The 19371-nt window shown below is 34.4% G+C and overlaps 1 protein-coding gene across 1 annotated transcript in view; it reads right to left on the bottom strand.

Annotated features, from left to right (window-relative positions):
- LOC110640990 (rust resistance kinase Lr10) overlaps nt 1-17567 on the bottom strand; it is a 28545-nt gene extending 10978 nt beyond the window's left edge. Inside the window, exon 1 of the mRNA XM_058148544.1 lies at nt 16821-17567. Coding sequence (XP_058004527.1) covers nt 16821-17013 — 193 coding nt within the window. The 5' untranslated portion in view covers nt 17014-17567. The remainder of the gene's footprint in view (nt 1-16820) is intronic.
- Nucleotides 17568-19371: the final 1804 nt, after the last annotated feature.

A 19371-nucleotide genomic window follows, 5' to 3' on the forward strand; every position in this document is an offset into this window, starting at 1 on the left:
ATTTGAGGATTTCAACCAAGTGTTACTAGACATGCAATAGATGCAAATAATTTTGAGCTTAAACTGACATGGCTCTAGATGATTCAACAGACACAATTTGGAGGGTCACCGATGGAAGATCCACATTATCACCTCTAATATTTTCTTGCTTTATGTGACACATTTAAGATGAATGGTGTTTTTAAGGATGCTATTAGACTTAGAGCATTCCCATTCTCTCTTAGAGATAAAGCAAGAAAGTGGTTACTCAACTTGCAAGATCATTCACCAACTCGACAGACCTTTCATAAACATTTTGAATAAGATACTTCCCACTTACAAAGATTGCTAAATTGAGACTCGAGCTTAAAACATTCAAGCAAAAGGACAATGAATCATTCTATGATGCATGGGAAAGGTACAAATATTTTCAAAGGGAGTGCCCACATTATGGCATTCAAGACTAGCTCCTAATTTAGAACTTCTATAGTGGTTTATTACCATCAACAAGGAGCACAGTAGATTTAGCAACTGGTAGAGATCTGATGGAGAAAACAATCATAGAAGCTTTTAAACTTTTGGAGAGAGTTGCAGATCATAATTATGAATGGTCAAATGAGACAGGGGACATAAGGTGAAAGCTAGGGTATTAGAACTTAATGCTCTTAGCATGATCAATGCTCAATTTGATCAACTTTAAAGACGCTTGACAAAATGCAAGCCAATGCATTTTGAACAAGCAATCATTCCTGTGGGCACTATGGAGGACGACACCTAAGCTCTAAATGTAACAATTATGGTGAGCCATGCACAAAACAGATAAACTATGTAAATAACAATGGAAACTTTTATCAGAGGGCAATAAATAATCCTTATTCTAACACTTACAACCCTGGATGGAGGAACCACCCAAATTTCTTATGGTCAAACTCATAGAGCCAATAAAACTAGCCAATCGATAGACAACAAGGATATAGGCCAGCAACACCAGGTTTTCATAAAGAGGTCAGAATATGACTCAACCACCACCACATCCTCAACCTCAATAGCCTAAACCAAAGTTGACTATGGAATTTATGATGGAGAGTTTTCTAGTAGCTCAGCAAAAGCAAAATGAAATGATCAAATAACTAACTTCTAGAATGGATCAATTGGACACACATATTAAAATGCTTAAGAACTAAATTGCTCAGCAAGCCAGTTCTTCAAGTAAAGCTATTGGTAAATTGCCTAATCAACCATAGATGAACTCAAAGGAGTAATGCAAGGCAGTTACCTTAAGGAGTGGTAAGATATTATAAGACCAAAGGCTAGAAACAAATCAGAAGACAAGAGAAGAGGCCTCTGATGAAACTATAACTCAAGCAAAGGGAGAGGAAACATAAGCTAACAAAGGCAAGGAGAAGATGGAGGGAAGAAAAAAAAAGAAAGGAAGGAGCTACCTAAGCCCTACTAGCCACCATTGCCTTTTTCTCAAAGATTCTAAAAGGCTAAACTAGAAAAATAGTTTGAGAAATTTTTAAAAGTTTTATAGAAACTCCACATCAACATTCCCTTCATAGAAGCGATATCTCAGATGTTATCATATGCTAAGTTCTTAAAGGAGATACTGTCAAACAAAAGGAAGCTTGATGACTATGAGACAGTGGCTCTCATAGAGGTATGCAGTGCAATCTTACAAAACAAATTGGCTCGAAATTTAAAGACCCCAAAAGCTTCTCAATACCCTGTTTTATTGGTAATATAAACATTGACAAAGCTCTTTGTGACTTAGGAGTAAGTATTAGTCTAATGTCCCTATTCGTGACTTAGGAGTAAGTATTAGTTTGATGGCCTGATCTATCTATTAGAAGCTGAATGTTAGAGAGCTTAAATCGACTATAATTTCTTTGCAATTAGTGAACTGATATGTGAAATATCCAATAGGAATTCTGGAGAACATCCCTATAAAGGTGGGCAAATTCTTTATAATAGTCAACTTTGTTATTCTGGAGATGGTGGAGGATGTTCAAATTCCATAATTTGGAAAAGACCTTTCTTAGCAACTGTCGGAGCAATCATAGATGTTAAAAATGGGTGTTGACTTTCAAAGTGGGAGAAGAGGAAGTGGAGTTCAACTTATTTCATGCCATGAAATAAAAGAAAGACATGGACAAGTGTTTAAGGGTTGATATAATTGATAAGCTAGTCGAAGAGGAATTTAATAAGAGATATCCAGAAGATCCTCTAGAAGCTTGTATTATGCATAATGGTACTATAAAAGATGAAAACAAGGAAATAATAGCAATTGCATAATCACTAGAAGCTAGCCCACTACTACCATTGGCTCAAGCACTTTAAGTAGAAGAGTCGAGTCAAACTCTAACCATGTCAACATCTAATGATAAGGAGGCAACACTATAGGTAGAACTCAAACCCCATCCTTCCACTCTCAAATATGTATTTCTTGGCTTAAACTCTACTTTTTCTATAATAATCAGTGCTAGTTTAACTGAATAAAAAGAAGAAAAACTGTTGAGGGAATTAAGAGCCCATTGGATGAGCATTGGGTAAAAAATAGAGGACCTAAAAGGAGTTAGCCCTTCCATTTATATGCATAGGATACCTATAGAAGAGAATAGTAAACCCACTATAGAGCATTAGAGGGGACTTAACTTGAACATGAAAGAGATAGTAAAGAAAGAAGTTTTAAAACTATTATATGTTGGAGTAATTAACCCCATTTTTGATAGCAAATAAGTTAGTATGGTACATGTAGTACCTAAGAAAGGTAGGATGATGGTAATAAAAAATGATAATAATGAGCTAATCTCTACTAGGACTATCACCGTTTGGCAAATGTGCATTGACTATAAGAAATTGACTAGTGCTACGTCTTCTGTTCATTGATCAAATGCTTGAGAGACTAGCCAAGCATTCAAATTTCTAATACCTAGATGGGTACTTGGGATTTTTTCAAATCCTAATTCACCTAGTAGACCAAGAAAAGACCATTTTTACTTGCCTCTATGGCACTTTTGCATATAAGAGAATGTCTTTTAGTCTATGTAATGCCCCTGCTACTTTTCAAAGATGTGTGATGGCTATTTTCTTTGACTTTATTAAAAACATAAGAGAGGTTTCTTTTTCTATGGCACTACTTTGATGACTTTTTGACTAATCTTTCTAAAGTGTTACAAAGATGTGAGGAATTAAACTTGGTATTTAATTAGGAGAAATGTTACTTCATGGTTAGAGAAGGCATAATTCTTAGTCATCTAGTCTCAGAAAGAGGCATAGAGGTGGACAAGGCAAAGATCAAAATCATAGAAAATATATCACCTCCAACATTAGTTAAAGGAGTGTGAAGCTTTTTGAGACATGTAGGATTTTAACGAAGATTTATAAAAGACTTTTCCAAAATAGCTAAGCCATTAACCAACTTATTAAATCAGGATGTACCCTTTGATTTTGATGAAAGTTGTCATGCTTCTTTTTGCAGGATAAAGGAAGCATTAATTTCTGCATTAATAATGCAACCTCTAGACTGGGAGCTATCATTTTGAGATCATGTGTGATGTAAGCGACTATGCAGTAGAAGTAATTCTTGGATAAAGAAAAGACAAGAAAGTCCATGCTCTCTACTATGCTAGCAAGATGCTTGGTGATGCACAGATCAACTACATAACTATAGGGAAAGATTTTCTAGCTGTTGTATCTGCAATTGATAAATTTCGATCCTACTTAATTGCATCAAAGTTATTGTATATGCAGACCACATAAATCTTCGGTATCTCTTAAACAAGAAAGAGGCAAAGCCAAGACTAATCTAGTGGATACTTCTCCTACAAGAATTTGAGTTAGAAATTAAAGATAAGAAGGGAGCCGAGAATGTAATAACTGATAATCTCTCTAGGTTGAAGTAAGAAGAAAGGGGGAACATAACTGAGGACACACCAATAGATGACTCTTTTCCAAATAAGCACCTCCTGTCAATAACTCAACTCCCATGATATGCAGACATAGTTAATTATCTTGTATGCAGAGTGCTACCACCAAATATGTTCTACTAATAGAGAAAGAAGTTTTTATTTGACATAAAGGACTATAATTGGGAAGAGCCTATGAGATGTGATGATGGCCTCATTAGAAGATGCATTCTAGAGGAGGAAGTTGAAAGCTTACTCCAACACTATCATTCCTCACCTTATGAAGGACACTTCAGCATAAAAAAAATTACAGCCAAGATAATGTAAGCAAGTTTTTATTAGCCATCCTTATTCAAAGATATAAGAAACTTTGTGCTTATATGCGATTAATGTTAAAAGACTGAAAATATATTAAGAAGGAATGAGATGCCCCTATATGGAATACTTGAAGTAGAGCTTTTTGATGTATGGGGGTTAGACTTTGGTGGTTGCCGAATCCACCAAAATTTAAATTATCTGAAATTACCAGTTATAAAATATTTTCTGTAGTAAGTGGTAAATCCAGGTCGAACCTTAGAGACTGAATTACTAAAATTTCGTGCACTTGTGTAACGAAAAAAGAAAGAAACAAAGATTGGGGGAGGGGGGGGTTGTAACACTAAATCACGTTCAGAAATTAAAGAACTAAATTTAAATATGAAACTCTCAATTTAAACAAACTTCAGTCCAAAGTAATTCACATTCCAATGCATGACTCGATCATAGACAAAAGAAATACAATTATCTCTTATTGAATACTTAATATAGATTTACCAAACAGCGAGGTACAATCTCTAACTTCCCTATACTCATCAATTCGAGCCCAGCACTCTTATTGACTCTAATTATTAACTGAATTGGTATTAAGCAATCCTTATCAAATTAATAACTGCTTTAAGAAAAGGAAGTAGTTAAGCTGAACAACAATTTATAAAGCATAAATCATTTAATTCACCCTATTGTTTCCTTAGGTTATTATCGAAAACTTGGATCATAATCAATAAAACCTAATTACTACTCACATTCAATCTTGCACAACAATTACAGATTATAAAGATGAACTAGCAATTGATCACATCAAATAATTAACTAATAGGCCTTTTTAGCAAATCATTCAATAGATTAAAGTCAATGAAATCAGAAAACAATAGATATTCAAAAAGATATAAATTAAATTAAGAACCTGGTCTCACAAATCATGCAAAAAAACTTGAATCCCTTGAACTGAATTTAAAACTTAACCACTCATATTCATGGTTACTGAAAATTAAGGAAGAAAATTGAAGAAATCTGGAATGTGAATGGAGAACGAAGGTTTGATCTCCCTTGTGTCGGCTGCTGCCTCTTCTATATATAATAAAAGGCCTAGGGTTAGGTTTTTAGAGTCCTTGAGGTGTTAAGAGTCTTTCTCTCTGTTAAAAACTACAAGTGGAGCTAAATTAGGAAACTGATTGTCGACGGATACACGGTCCATGTATCACTACACGGCCTAGGGTCGTGTAACTTACTGGAGCTGAATGGGTATATCTTGCATTGGCACAGAAGGTTACACGGGTCTCCAGGATTTACACGGGTCAAGTTACACGGCCTGTGTACTTTGTTTCTTCCTCAGCTCTCTAGATTTCTTCTAGCAGAATGTTACATGGGTCCGTGGTTGTGCTTACATGACCCGTGTACTTTGTATCAACAATGCTTCTCAATCCTTTGACCTTTCCACGCTTCCTTCCACACTTCTATGCTCTGGAAGAGTCAAATTAATGCAAATGCTAAAAATTTCTTCATTTAACACAATTATTCCATCAACTCTCTAAACATATCTCTAATAGATAATTATACTTTAATCAACTGAATTAGGCATAAAGATACCCTAGAAACACTAAATGTGATGGGAGTAATATTAATAAATTATGCATTTATCAGACTTCATGGGTCCATTCCCTTCTTCACTTGGGAATAAGTATATCCTTGTTAGTATGGATTATGTATCCAAATGGGTAGAACCAATAGCCTCACCAACCAATGATGCTAGAGTGGTCATCAAATTCCTAAAAAAGTAAATCTTTACAAGGTGTTGGACACTAAGAGCCATAATTAGTGATGGGGGAAGTCACTTCTATAATAGACAATTTGAAGCATTACCCAAGAAATATAGAGTGACTCACAAAGTGAAAACACCATATCACCCACAAACAAGTAGGCAAGTGGAGATTTCAAATAGTGAACTAAAAAGGATACTTAAGAAAATAGTGAATCGCTCAAGGAAGGATTAGTCCTTGAAACTTGGTGATGCACTGTGGACCTACCGTACAGCCTTCAAAACACCTATTGGAACTATCCCCTTCTGCTTAGTCTTTAGGAAATCATGTCACCTTCCTATTGAGCTTGAACATAAGGCTTATCAGGCTATTAAAACACTGAACTTTGATTTGAAGAGTGTTAGAAAAAAGAGGCTTTTATAGCTCAATGAATTAGAAGAAATTAAGCAAGATACCTATGAAGATGCATGAATTTACAAAAAAAGGACTAAGAACTAGCTTGACAAGCACATCATAAGAAAAGAGATCAAAGGAGGAGACCTTGTCTTGCTATTCAACTCTAGATTGAAGCTATTCCCTAGAAAGTTAAGATCTAGATGGTTTGGATCTTTTAAAGTCCTATAAGTCTTCCCTCATGGAGTAGTAAAAGTATGGAGTGAGATATCAAGAGCATTCGAAGTCAATGGCCAATTTATAAAGCCATACTTCTCTGAAGAACCTATTGAAAAAGGAGCTACATATTCCTTTCCTAATCCACCTACCCCTTAGAGAGCCAACATTATAGTCAAGCTAAAGACTATAAATAAGCGCTTCTTAGAGGCAACCTAGTTTTTAAATTTTTAATTTCTTTTCTTATTTTATAATTCTTTTCTTTTACTACATACCCCTAACCAAACTCTAAACTTGAATTATTTCAGGTAAAGAAAGGAGAAGCAAGAAGCTAAAAGGAAGATGGACTGGAAAAAAAGGCATAAAACCACGCAAGAGAAGTGAATTTTAATAAGTGAAGTTTCATTACTTGCTAATTCTGTGTTGCATTGACATATGTAGAACCGAATTAGCATGGGAATGGAAGTCAAATTGGGTATAATTGTGCATTTGAAGCAGTGTTATCAAGGCGAAAGGCGATACTAAGGCGACAGGGGGCCTTATGGCCTTAGGCGAGAGGCGAGGCGAGGCCTTTTTAAAGCAAGGTGCCATAGTCTAAATTACCTAAATTATATGTGTGTGTATACTTCTAACATATTAACAAATTAAACAATAAATTAAATAACTAATTAACAAGAATGTCAAGTTAAAGTAATAAGAATAACAATAAATTAACAATATTTATAAAAGTTAAACAACTAATTAACAAGAATATCAAATTAAATTAACAAAAATAAGAACAAATTAACAAAGTGAAAGTAAACAAATTAACAACACCCATATAAATTAAACAACTAATCAATAAGAATATCAAGTTAAAGTAACAAGAATAATAACAAATTAATAAATTAACAAAGTTAAAGTAAAAAAAATTAACAAATTAACATTACCCGTATAATTTAAACAACTAATTACCAACTAATTGACAAATTAAAAACAAAATATTAAGAATAAAAAAGTAAACAAATTAACAATTAAAATAAAAAAAAAAACTGAACAAAATAGAAAATTAACAAGACTACTGCATACCTAATACCCATACAACAAAATTATATAAGAAGGGGAGGAAAAGGAAAAAAAAAAAAAGGTACACAAAACATACCTGCAGACAAAATAGGGAAGAAGAAGAATAATGCCCATACAAAGACATTAGAGGAGGAGAGGAAAAGGGGAAAGGGGTTTCCTGGTGAATAATGCTCATACAAAGACTAGAGGAGGAGAGGAAAAGGAAAAAAAAAAAAAGGTTTCCCAAGTTGTAGCAGCAAGGAATAGGGAAGAAGAAGAAGAAGAAAGAGGGAGAGAGAGAGAGAGAGAGAGAGAGAGAGAGAGTCTTTTGAATGCCACATTGAGACTTGAGAGTGCCGATCTTCCTTTCTTGTGAAAAGCAGGTAGCTTACGGATTTTTCTTTTATTTGGCTTTAAATAATTAAAAAAAATTGTCATTGCATTACAGGCATCGCCTCAGGGGCCTCTCGCTCGCCTCTTTGCTTGGGCTCGCCTCTTTGAAAGGAACCGGGCATTGCCGCGAGGCGTGAGTGGCGCCTCGCCTCGCTTTGGCGCCCTCGAGCGCCTTTAACAACACTGATTTGAAGTGCTATTTTATACAGTTTCCAATAGCTAAGTAGTGAAACACAACCTAACATAATTAGAAGGATCGTAAGAACTTGAAAAACTTTAGTCCAGAAAGTTACACAGGGCACCCCGTGCATCAAAGTACACCCCATGTAACTTAGTCAGCTTAAAAGTAGAAAGGCAAAAACACTCAAGCATGCATACCCCATGCAACCATAGATAAAATGGCAAATTGAAAACATAGGTCTAGAAAGTTACAAAGGGTTACCTGTGCATCCTTCATGGGATGTGTAACTAGTCGAGGCCAAAAGAAAAAAAAAATCAAGGGACAAAGAGTTACATGGGGGGATCAGTGTGACGTTACATGGCCCTATGTAAATGTCATTGATTATTTTTAAATTTGCACTGTTTCACCTGAAAAGTTACACCCACTTACCAATCAACCTCTAACCCTTATTTAAACATCACATCCCTTCCCAAAACACATAAACACATTTCTCTCTCTCACACAAAACTCTCTCAAATCCCTTTCCCTCACAAAACTCTCTTCTAAACTCTAATTTCAAGAAACTGATTTCCTCTCTAGTGGCTCTCTAGCAAAATGGGTAGCCCATCGCCCCTCATCCTCCCACATAAGAGATGATCTCCCTCCCCTACATTAAGCCCAAGAACTTGACAAACCCATGGGGAGGAGGGAGAACAACCATGACAACCACTAAAAGCACCACCATGCTAAGACTTTAAAATGGCTTGGCCATTCAAAGATGCAAACCACAAAGCCTTCTCCCTTCAACTTTCAGCTTGCAAGATTACCCCAATAAAGTATCTTGATAGTGATCTTTTAGGACAACTGGGGTTAAAGGCGCAAGTGGATGCATACTTGCACAACATAAGATAGAAGTGCTTTATGACTATTTAGTTCCCCATATATAGGGACCTAACATTAGAGTTTTTAGGAAGTTTCCAAGCAAACCTTTGGGCCATGGATAGAGTTGATAGCTGATGGATAGAGTTTCTACTTTTGGGAGTTAATCGGGCCTTGAACATGGACGAGTTCAATGCCATTTTTGGTTTCAACAGTGATGGCCTACAAGAGATTCCCATCAATAGGTAGGTTTACAATAACATCACTAGGTATGTGTACAACAACATCACCTTTTGGTGGACAATAGCACCAAATGCACTGAAGTACATCCGAGTTGCTCCAAATCTTCAAGGCTCACAAACTCAGCACAATGATATCTCCATCGCTTTGTAACACACATCATCATGGGACGAGGAGACAGTTTGGGCATGGTGAATGCCAATGAGCTATTTTTCCTATGGTGTATGATACATGGCTACAAATGTAGCAAAAGGTATTTCCTATGCCAACGCTTTAGGAGGATCTCGCACTAGACCGTAAGACATATAATGAATGGCAGCCTCATCATCACCATATCAATGCATTGTGGCTTTATACCTATGCATGTACAGTTGTGTCCTATCATAGGGATGATGAGGATGGACACAACTGTATGCATCTCTATGGGGATCTATAGGAGAGTAGGAGATTGGCACCTTATCATGGATAAACATGAAAATGTGATACATAGAGCACAGCTATAAGAGTGAGGAGAGTTATTAAGAGCAGAGCAATAACCTGCACAGGAGCAGCAGCTTGCAGAGCAGTAGTAATAACCTGAAGAGCAACAACAACAACATGAGGGACCAGAACTGGTACTCCCTGCCTTACCAATTAGAGTCCCACCCTGCACACCACCTTTCATTGATCCTATCCTTGCATACTTATAGAGGATGGAACATACCTTCACCAAGCAATTCAGAGACTTAGAGGATAGCCTTCAGGAAGCACACAACAAGCTTGATATGCTCTGGAGAAATAGGAAGAGAGTGGACATTCCTCACCTTTGAAGACATTCTAGACTAGGATAACCAGATTAGGATACTTTTTGGATTTTATACACATTAGTTTATTTTGCTTATTCTCTTTACTATGCCTTATCAATTCTACATATAGCTTGCATATTATATTATATTGCCATTGAGAACAATGTCAAGTGTGAGTTTGCGTGTGTGTGCAATTTCTGGTAATTTTTTTGCATTTTAGTTAATTTTGGCATTTACATTTGCATTACCTTTTTATGCCTCCATTACACTTGTATATCAAAATTCCAAAAATTTTTCAAAATTTTTTTTCAAACTATCCTTAGAAATATGACTAAAACTTCAATTAGCAAATAATTGTTCTCTCATGGGTTAATGGATTGAATGCATCGGATAGGCTAAAGGTTTTAATGACTTGTTTGTGAAAAATTTATCTTCCAAGTGGAGCAAGACTAATTAAACCAATTCATAATTATTAGTTTGTCATATTGAATTTATAAAGCTAGGAGAAAATTCTTAGAATATGAACAAGCTTAGGTATACCTCACCAACCTTAGAACATATTTTTTTGATCTATCGAGGCGAAATCCTAGTATAAACTTGAGAAAGAGATGATTTAGGTATTCCTTGTTATTAACCTTATTAAAGCCTTAGCCAGCCTTAATCTAAATTATCTCTTGTGGCCAATTTGAGCTTATATTTTACCCTTATATGTTCTTTGCTAACCCATAATATTAACCTAGCCCTTAGCTTAAACACTTATCCTAACCCTATGAGAAGAGTCAAAATCAAAGTGAAAAGCACATTAGGTACATATAGAGATGAGGAAAGGAGTGAATGTAGACTTGGCACAAGTATGCTATAAAAAAGAGAGAGAGAGAGAAAATAGAGAAGAAGTGCACTTCCAAACTAGTAAAATGTTTGAGTTTATGGGTACGCACCAAAATGGGACAAAAGGCATAAACAAAAGTCAATTTAAATGCAAAAGTCCTATTAAAACACCAAACGGAAGCATACTTAGCACCAATATTCAAAATGTAAAAGGCTCCTTTTCTCCATGTGTAAAGAGGAAAGTCACAATTTAGTGTGCATTAATTTTTTGCAAGATGTTTCTTCTTATTTTTTGGATTCCTTAAGTCCTTTTTCATTAGTAGACACATTTATCACCCTCTAGCCCACTACAACCTTATAAAAAACCTTTTGATCTTTTGAAAAGTGTATGCTATATTAGTAGAGATAGAAAATGGGATATGCCTATGGTTTAGGGATATACTCCTTCATCTTATATATAATCATTTGTAATAGAGGCATTTCAAGTTAGTGATTATTTCTTAAATCTATCTTAGTGAGACAATTTCTTTGTGACTTATTAATCGTCTTGTAATTGGAATGATTGGTTGAGGAGATGGATTTCTAACAAGCACTCATTAATTCTTTTATGCAATGAAGGAAGGGAGTTAGAATGTGTTGTTGAGAGTTTAATTGCATGTCAAATTGAGTTTTTGGTTATAATTCTAGGAAAGCAAAGAACCCTAATGAGTTTTTAAACTTCAATTTGCTTGAGGGCAAACAAATGTTTGAGTTTAGTGGTATTTGATACACTTGTATTATATAAGTATCTTAAGGTACCTTTTATATGAGGCAAAAAAGGCAGTTAGTCAAGCAAGAGCATAGGCCTTTGAAATGTTATATGAGAAACTTAGAACTAAAGAAGGGGAGAAAGATATTTATAGATTAGCAAGGAGGAGAGAAAGGAAATGTCAAGATCTCAATCAAGTTAGGTGCATTAAGGATAAAGAAGGAAAAGTGTTGGTGAAAGATGAAGACATTAAAGAAAGATGGAGAAATTATTTTAATGATCTCTTTAATAATAGTCAAAATGCTAATAGCGTGAATATAGATTATAGAACAATAGAAAAGAATGTGAATTATACTAGAAGGATTAGATCTTTAGAAGTAAAGGAAGCACTTAAGAGAATGAAAGTGGGTAAAGCCTGTGGACCCGATGAAATACCAATTGAAGTGTGGAAGTGTTTGGGAGATATGGGAGTGGCATGGTTAACTAAATTATTTAATAAGATTCTAAACTCAAAGAAAATGCCTGATGAATGGAGGAAGAGTATTTTAGTACCTATTTTTAAAAATAAGGGAGACATACAGAGTTGCTCAAACTATAAGAGAATTAAACTCATGAGCCATACTATGAAGTTGTGGGAGAGAGTTGTGGAGCATCGACTATGTCATGATACTTCTATCTCTCTCAATCAATTTAGTTTCATGCCCGGTCGTTCAACTATGGAAGCGATCTTTCTCATTAGAAGCTTGATGGAGAAATATAGAGATGTGAAGAAAAATCTACACATGGTTTTTATTGATTTGGAGAAGGCTTATGATAGTGTTCCAAGAAATGTCTTATGGAATGTGTTAGAACAAAAGAGGGTATCTATTAGGTACATACAAGTGTTGAAAGATATGTATGAAGAAGCAACTACTATTGTGCACATAGTGGGAGGGGACACAAGAGATTTTTCGATCTCAATTGGATTACACCAAGGATCAGCCATAAGCCCTTATCTTTTTACATTAGTTTTAGATGAATTGACGAAACATATACAAGAGAGTATTCCTTGGTGCATGATGTTTGTGGATGATATTGTTCTGATAGATAAGACACGAGAAGGAGTCAATAGAAAGCTAGAACTTTGGAGAAATACTCTAGAGTCAAAGGGTTTTAAGTTAAGTAGAACGAAGATAGAATACATGCATTGTAAATTCAGTGAAGGCCAAACTGGTGATAGGGAAGGAGTTAGTTTAAATGGAGTGGTAATATCCCAAAGTAATCACTTTAAATATCTAGGCTCAATCCTTCAAGTAGATGGGGGATGTGAGAAGGATGTTAGTCATAGGATTAAAGCCGAATGGTTAAAGTGGAGACGTGCCATGGGAGTTTTATGTGATCGTAAGATCCCCAATAAGTTGAAAGGAAAATTTTACCGTACAGCCATACGACAGGCTATGTTATATGGTAGTGAGTGTTAGGCACTGAAAGAGTCATATGCATCTAAGATAAGAGTTGCAGAGATGAGAATGTTAAGGTGGATGAGTGGCCATACTAGACTAGATAAAGTCCGTAATGAGAGTATTAGAGAAAAGGTAGGAGTGGTGCTAATTGAAGATAAGTTGAGAGAAGGGAGATTGAGGTGGTTTGGTGATGTGAAGCGTAGACATATGGAGGCTCCAGTTAGACAAGTAGAGCACAGTAGGTTAGAGGATAGAAAGAAAAAAAGGGGTAGACCTAAATTGACTTGGAGGAGAGTAGTACAATATGACCTAGAAGCATTACACATTTATGAGGATTTAACCCAAAATCATTTAGAGTGGAGAAAGCGAATTCATATAGCCGACCCCAAATTTTTGGGATAAAGGCTTAGTTGAGTTGAGTTGAGTTGAGTTTTGTTAATTAATTGCATAATTTCTAGTTAGTTTCATTGCATTTTAGGATTTTGAGTTACTTTGGCTTAATTTCTTTATTTTTGTGTTTTATTAGGTGATTTCATACAGTCCTAAGGCCTAGAGCACAATTGGATAAGTTAGAAAGTTAAAAAGGATAGGTCATGCATTGAGGAGAAAAGCACAGGGCATGCACTGGGGAGTCCTGCCCAATGTAACAAGCTGCCAGGAGTGTGCCAAGAGAAAACACTTACACAAGCCATCTAAAGGTCCCCTTGTGTAATCTTTTGTCACCCTAATTAATGAAGGTTTCAAGGCTCCAAAAAGTTACACGGCTTACCATATGTAATGATTCATGGGTCATGTAAATTGCCCAGCTCAGTCTCCAATTTGGCTTTAACTCTATTTCACTCGACTCAAAAAGACTTCTAAGTCCTCCAAGACTCTGAATTAAGGGTTTTATGCTAAATATAAATACAAGAAGTCAAAAACAAGGTAGAGATCTTATCTTTAACATTCTAATTTAGATTTTCAATAAGTTGGATAGATTTGTACCAAGATTCTTAAGAGACATTTACAATTGAAGTTCCAAAAGTTCAAAGTTGTAGAATCTCTTATCTGGGTTTCTTTGTTCTATTTCTTTAGATGTTTTGTCATTGTTATTTTATTTTTATGTTGATTGTTAAACTCACCACGAGTGAGTAGTTTTCTTAATTATAGGATTAGGGATGTAACACATTCAATTTTGTTATGGATTTACATTGATTTTATTTAATAAATTAGGAGATTTTTTTTTATTTAACTTTTTGTGATCTTAATGCATGCTATGTGTAGAGCTCCACTTAGTTATGATTTTATATATTAATTGAATGACTGAAAAGTGAAGATTAATATTTGAAAATCAAGATATTAAACTGAAGGTTTTTGACCCAGAGATAGGCTGATATTCTATGTGGAGTTCATAATTAATCAAAAAGCTTAAAGGGTTTTAATTCAGATTGATCGCCATGAAAGTAGGGTTTAGGTTAATTAAGATACACCTTGAGTGCTTGAGAGAGGACTTAAAATAACTCAGGATTAATTTCCTTCAAAGTAATAACATTCCATTTTATTGAATGAATGAGATTAGATCTGTAATAGGTTGAAGTGTGAGCCCCTAATTCTGGAATTACTTTTATTAATTGATTACCTTAGTTGAATTGTTTAGCTTCCCTTTATTTTATTGGTTTAGAATAACTTAGTTTATATTCTTATCATTGTAATTGGTAGTCTAGATGGTTATAATTGCTGTTTAGTTTAGTATTAACCAAATTTTTTGTGGAAACGATACTCACTCGCTATTATGTTACTTGTTAATGATCTATATACTTATGTGATTTTGCACAACAGTCGTCATTATCCCAACTATTAGTTTCAGAAAAAAGATTGTGGGTGCTTGTATCAGGGCAGTACATGATCACAGGCGATTGGGGAGTGGCACTTGGACCTCGACCCTCACTCAAATCACTCATTTTTAGAAGAAATTTGAAGAAAGGTAAGAAAAACAAAATAAAATGCAAGATTACCTTAAAGCTGGAGATGACTGGAATTCACTGGAAAAGTAAAATGACAGTCAGTGAATTGTAATGAGATAGGTATGCAAAAGTGATAAAGGGAAGAAAAATGTGGTTTTTATAGCGGAAAGAGGTGTAATAAATGTGATTTCGAAATTCAGACCCGCATAATTATGCCATCGAAACATCCTTGCACTTTTTCAAAGAATGTTATAATGACAGCACTCTCCAATCAAAGCAGCACAGTATAGAAGACGTGCCTGACAGTTGTCCACGAGTAATGATTCATTAAGTCCCAGGACTACATGTGACGAAGACACACTACATGAGGCAACTAGATGAACAGTAGCACACGAACCTAAAAATTCGTATCCATTGGAGGGGGGACTAATCATACTACTCACCTAAAATTGAGTCAACGCTTGGTACGAAGGATCCAACGTGGCATTCAAGTGTCTATGCTTAGTCAATGGGTCAAACTGAGCGAGAGACAACTCAACCATCTAGACTGGATAAGATCAAGTCATGCAGGGGATAGCTCAGTTTGGACCAAACTAGATAATAAGAGGATGGTAAGAAAAGCAGTAGTAACGCTCACCTGCTAAGTGGAGAATCATACATATTGAGCAGTGATGTGCCAAGTCAAGATTAAGTGTTTATTTGTAGGAAACAATCTCGGGATATCAACCCCAACTTCCAAGATTATAACAGAGAGCTACAACGCTTATCTCAAATGAGCTTATAAATATTAGAAGGTGCCATTAATCAGATATAAAAACTCCACTAATTTTACTACTCTTCATTTCTCAAATTTCATTCACACATTCTTCGCTTTCAAACTCTAAATTGATCGTCGGAGTGGTTGCCTAAAAGACTACTGACCTCACATTTTCTTGGTTTACAGGCTTACATGGCTCCAGGATTGGTTTTCAAATACGTACTCATGTAAGCATCAATTGGCAATCGATAGTTTTTTTTTTATGAAAGTTCTATTTTTTTTAATTTAATTAATTTAACAACTGATTTAGTTAACAGTTGCTATTTGCAATCAGCCTCATTGCAACTGATTGAATTGATTGCTAAATCGGTTGTTAAATTAATTAACAATCGATTTTAATGGATTAACAACTGAAATCTTTTTTTTTTTTTTTTGAGTTTATGGTAAACCAACTCTAACCAAGAATTTTCTTGAAAATTGTTATGAGAAAATTAATCCATGGAAGTGTTGCGTACCTTTCCATCTTACACAATGAACATGGTGGCTGTTGACCTACCTCAAGAATTAATTTATAATTTATCTTAATTAATTAAGACTTTATGTATTGCATACGGATTTTTGTGTGAACGTGAGACTAATTAGTTACTTGACAAAAATAAAAGGATAAACTATAATTTAATCACTGAAATTTGCTTAAACTTATAACTTAGTTTCTGCAGTTTTAAAATAAAGTAATTTAGTCTTTAATGTTTTAATAAATCTATAAATTAGTTTCTATCATTAGAATTTTAATTGAATTACTATTAATACTAGTAAAAATAATCAAAATATTATTAACTCTATTTTCAATCTAAAAATAATTTAGTTTCTGAAATTTATTTTATAGATAATTTATTTTTTGAAAACTAAAATATTCTAGTGGACTAAATTATAATTTACCTAAAATAAAAATAAAAATAACAATAAAAATAAAGAATCATTGTCCAATAAAATCAATGTAACAAAATTAATCGATGAAAGTTTTGCGTACCTTTCCATTTTATGCAATGAACATGATTGCTGTTGTTCTCCAGGTAGCAACCATTTGGACAATTAACACAGTGGAGGCCATCGAACCATGAAAGCTGGAACCCAAATGCCAGATCTTTGTGAATTTCAATGAAGGACACCTTCCTTGCAGCAAATGGAAACAGAGTGATCATCTCCACGCTGCACGAGTCCATCAAATCAGATGCCTGTACGCTGCCTATAGCCACATATGAATAGTTCCCTCCACTGATGCAGGGCGCGGTGTTCGCATAAGTAAAAGGAAAATTCACTGCTGGATTTCTGCACTTGATGAACGTAATCGTGTCCGATAAAAAGAACCTCAATACTCCTGGGTACAACCATTTGTAATTGTAATACGAGTATGGATCTCCCCATTTGAAGGGGTAATAAGTCAAGGGAAAACGAGGAATGAGGAACAATCATCTTGATGGACGCCAGCATCCACCAGTCGAATTGTGAAGTTATGATAATTGATGGCCTGCACATGGTATTTTCCCCCATATAGATATAACACCGTCGAATTATTTTCACAAGACAGGTTATATCTAAGGTCTCCGCAGTTGATTGGATCAGTGTCGAGTCGGAAGGGATAACTAATGTTGCGGATGTTGCCGCAGGCTGAAGGCGCACAGGGGTTTGTTTCCGCAGCACTGCAACTTAGGGAAACTAACAGGAAAAGAAAGATGACACTTTCTCTAATCATGGGAGATTTTGTGTTTAGAACTTCAAATTTGTCTTATGTGTTGCAGACTCTCTCGATCTAGACAAAATGATATGCTTCCTATCCAGAGTGATTTCTTATTCTCCTAGAATGCAATGGACAAATTTATCCTCGTTCTGGATAAAATTTACTTTATATACCCACTGTTTAAATAAAGTTCTTAGATATGTTTTTCTAGTCGGAATATAATATACTGAAATTTTAACCGATAGCCTTTCTTTTTTAATAGAATTCATTCATTTCTGAAATTTAGAAGGATGTCATCTCTTGGTGAATACACAAGTTGAGTTATGGTTTTGATCAACTCACTTTAAAAAAAAAAAATCCAATTTCGACAGAAACAAGAATTATTTGAAAATATTTTTAACTGTAAAAAAATTGTAAATCCATAATTATATTTTATAGTAAAATACACATTTTTCATCCACATCTATCATCTCTTTCAACTCTACAGGTGTCCTTAAAAAAAAAAAAAAAAAAAGCCCTACAGATGTCTTTTGTCTTGGCATGAAAATGTTATTCTACACAGGCTCTACAGCCATTGGGTTGTTGACCACCATTGATAAGTCAAGCCATCGCCTACCTTTTCTTGAGATACTGTGAATTCATGACTTTAAAGACCAGCCACCATTTGACTGCAATAATGAAATTGAATTATGATGCGAGAGTATTGATCAATCAGAAAATATATATATATAATTCAAAGTTTGATTGAAAAAATTACAAAGTTTGAAAATTATTAAAAATTATTAAATTAAAAAAAGTGAATACATTAGCTTTTTTAGTAATTTCATTGTATTAATTAAATTATGAAGTCTAAAATTATTTATTTATTAAGTAATTACTCTGCTACTATTATACGATAATAAAGAATTTCATCTTCACATCTTTGTATTATTTTCAACAATTTCGACTTCACATCTTTAATAATTTTAACCATTCACCCATTGAAAAATAAATAAATAAACTGACTCAACTGTTGAAATCGACCACATCCACAAAATCTCTGCCCTTCATTTCGCTTAGTGATGGCTTTCTTCACAGGTGTTGGACGCGTGCAACAATACTTCAAACACTACTCCATTCTTTGCTTTTCTCGGTTTCTTCTGATTGTGTCATTTTTTGATTTTGATAACTCATTTTAGTTTTGCTTTAGGAAAAGGTACAAGATTGTGGGGAAGCATATTGTGATGGAGGGAGTTAGGGATTTTGGTAAGTATAAAGTAAACGTAAAAACACTTATAATATATATTTTTTTCTTTTTTATTTTAAATATTCAAAATAAATGATAAAATTTTGTATATATTAAAATTTCATGCACGTCAACATTATTAAACATCATTTAGATAAAATCTCCTATTTGTTAATGACACTTAAGTTCAATATATTTTTTTTATCATAAACTTAACCTCAAGATTCGATGTGAAAATGCGAAAAATCACATGGTAATTTTCTTTTTAATAATTTCTCCTAGTATGAAACACTTGAATTGATATATATTTATGAGATCTAAATTCACAATTTATATATATTTCATCTTATTTCTATTTAACTTAAAACCTTACTTCTAAAAATAATTTTCCATAATTCTAACTTTTAATTAACTCTTTCATTAATTGTATCTATTAAAATAAAATAATCTCCAAATAACAGGTAGGTGTCGATAGAGTGTTTGGAAGGGTGGGAAAGAATAATTTTTTTTCTAGGTAATTGGTCTTTAGACCGTATCCTGATTAATAATATTATATAATCATATAAATAATAGGAAGACATGTACCATTACTCAAGTGAGAGAGAAAATTGCAAGTCA

This window comes from Hevea brasiliensis, chromosome 6 (assembly GCF_030052815.1).
Source record: "Hevea brasiliensis isolate MT/VB/25A 57/8 chromosome 6, ASM3005281v1, whole genome shotgun sequence".
In the NCBI taxonomy this organism is placed as follows: Eukaryota; Viridiplantae; Streptophyta; class Magnoliopsida; order Malpighiales; family Euphorbiaceae; genus Hevea; species Hevea brasiliensis.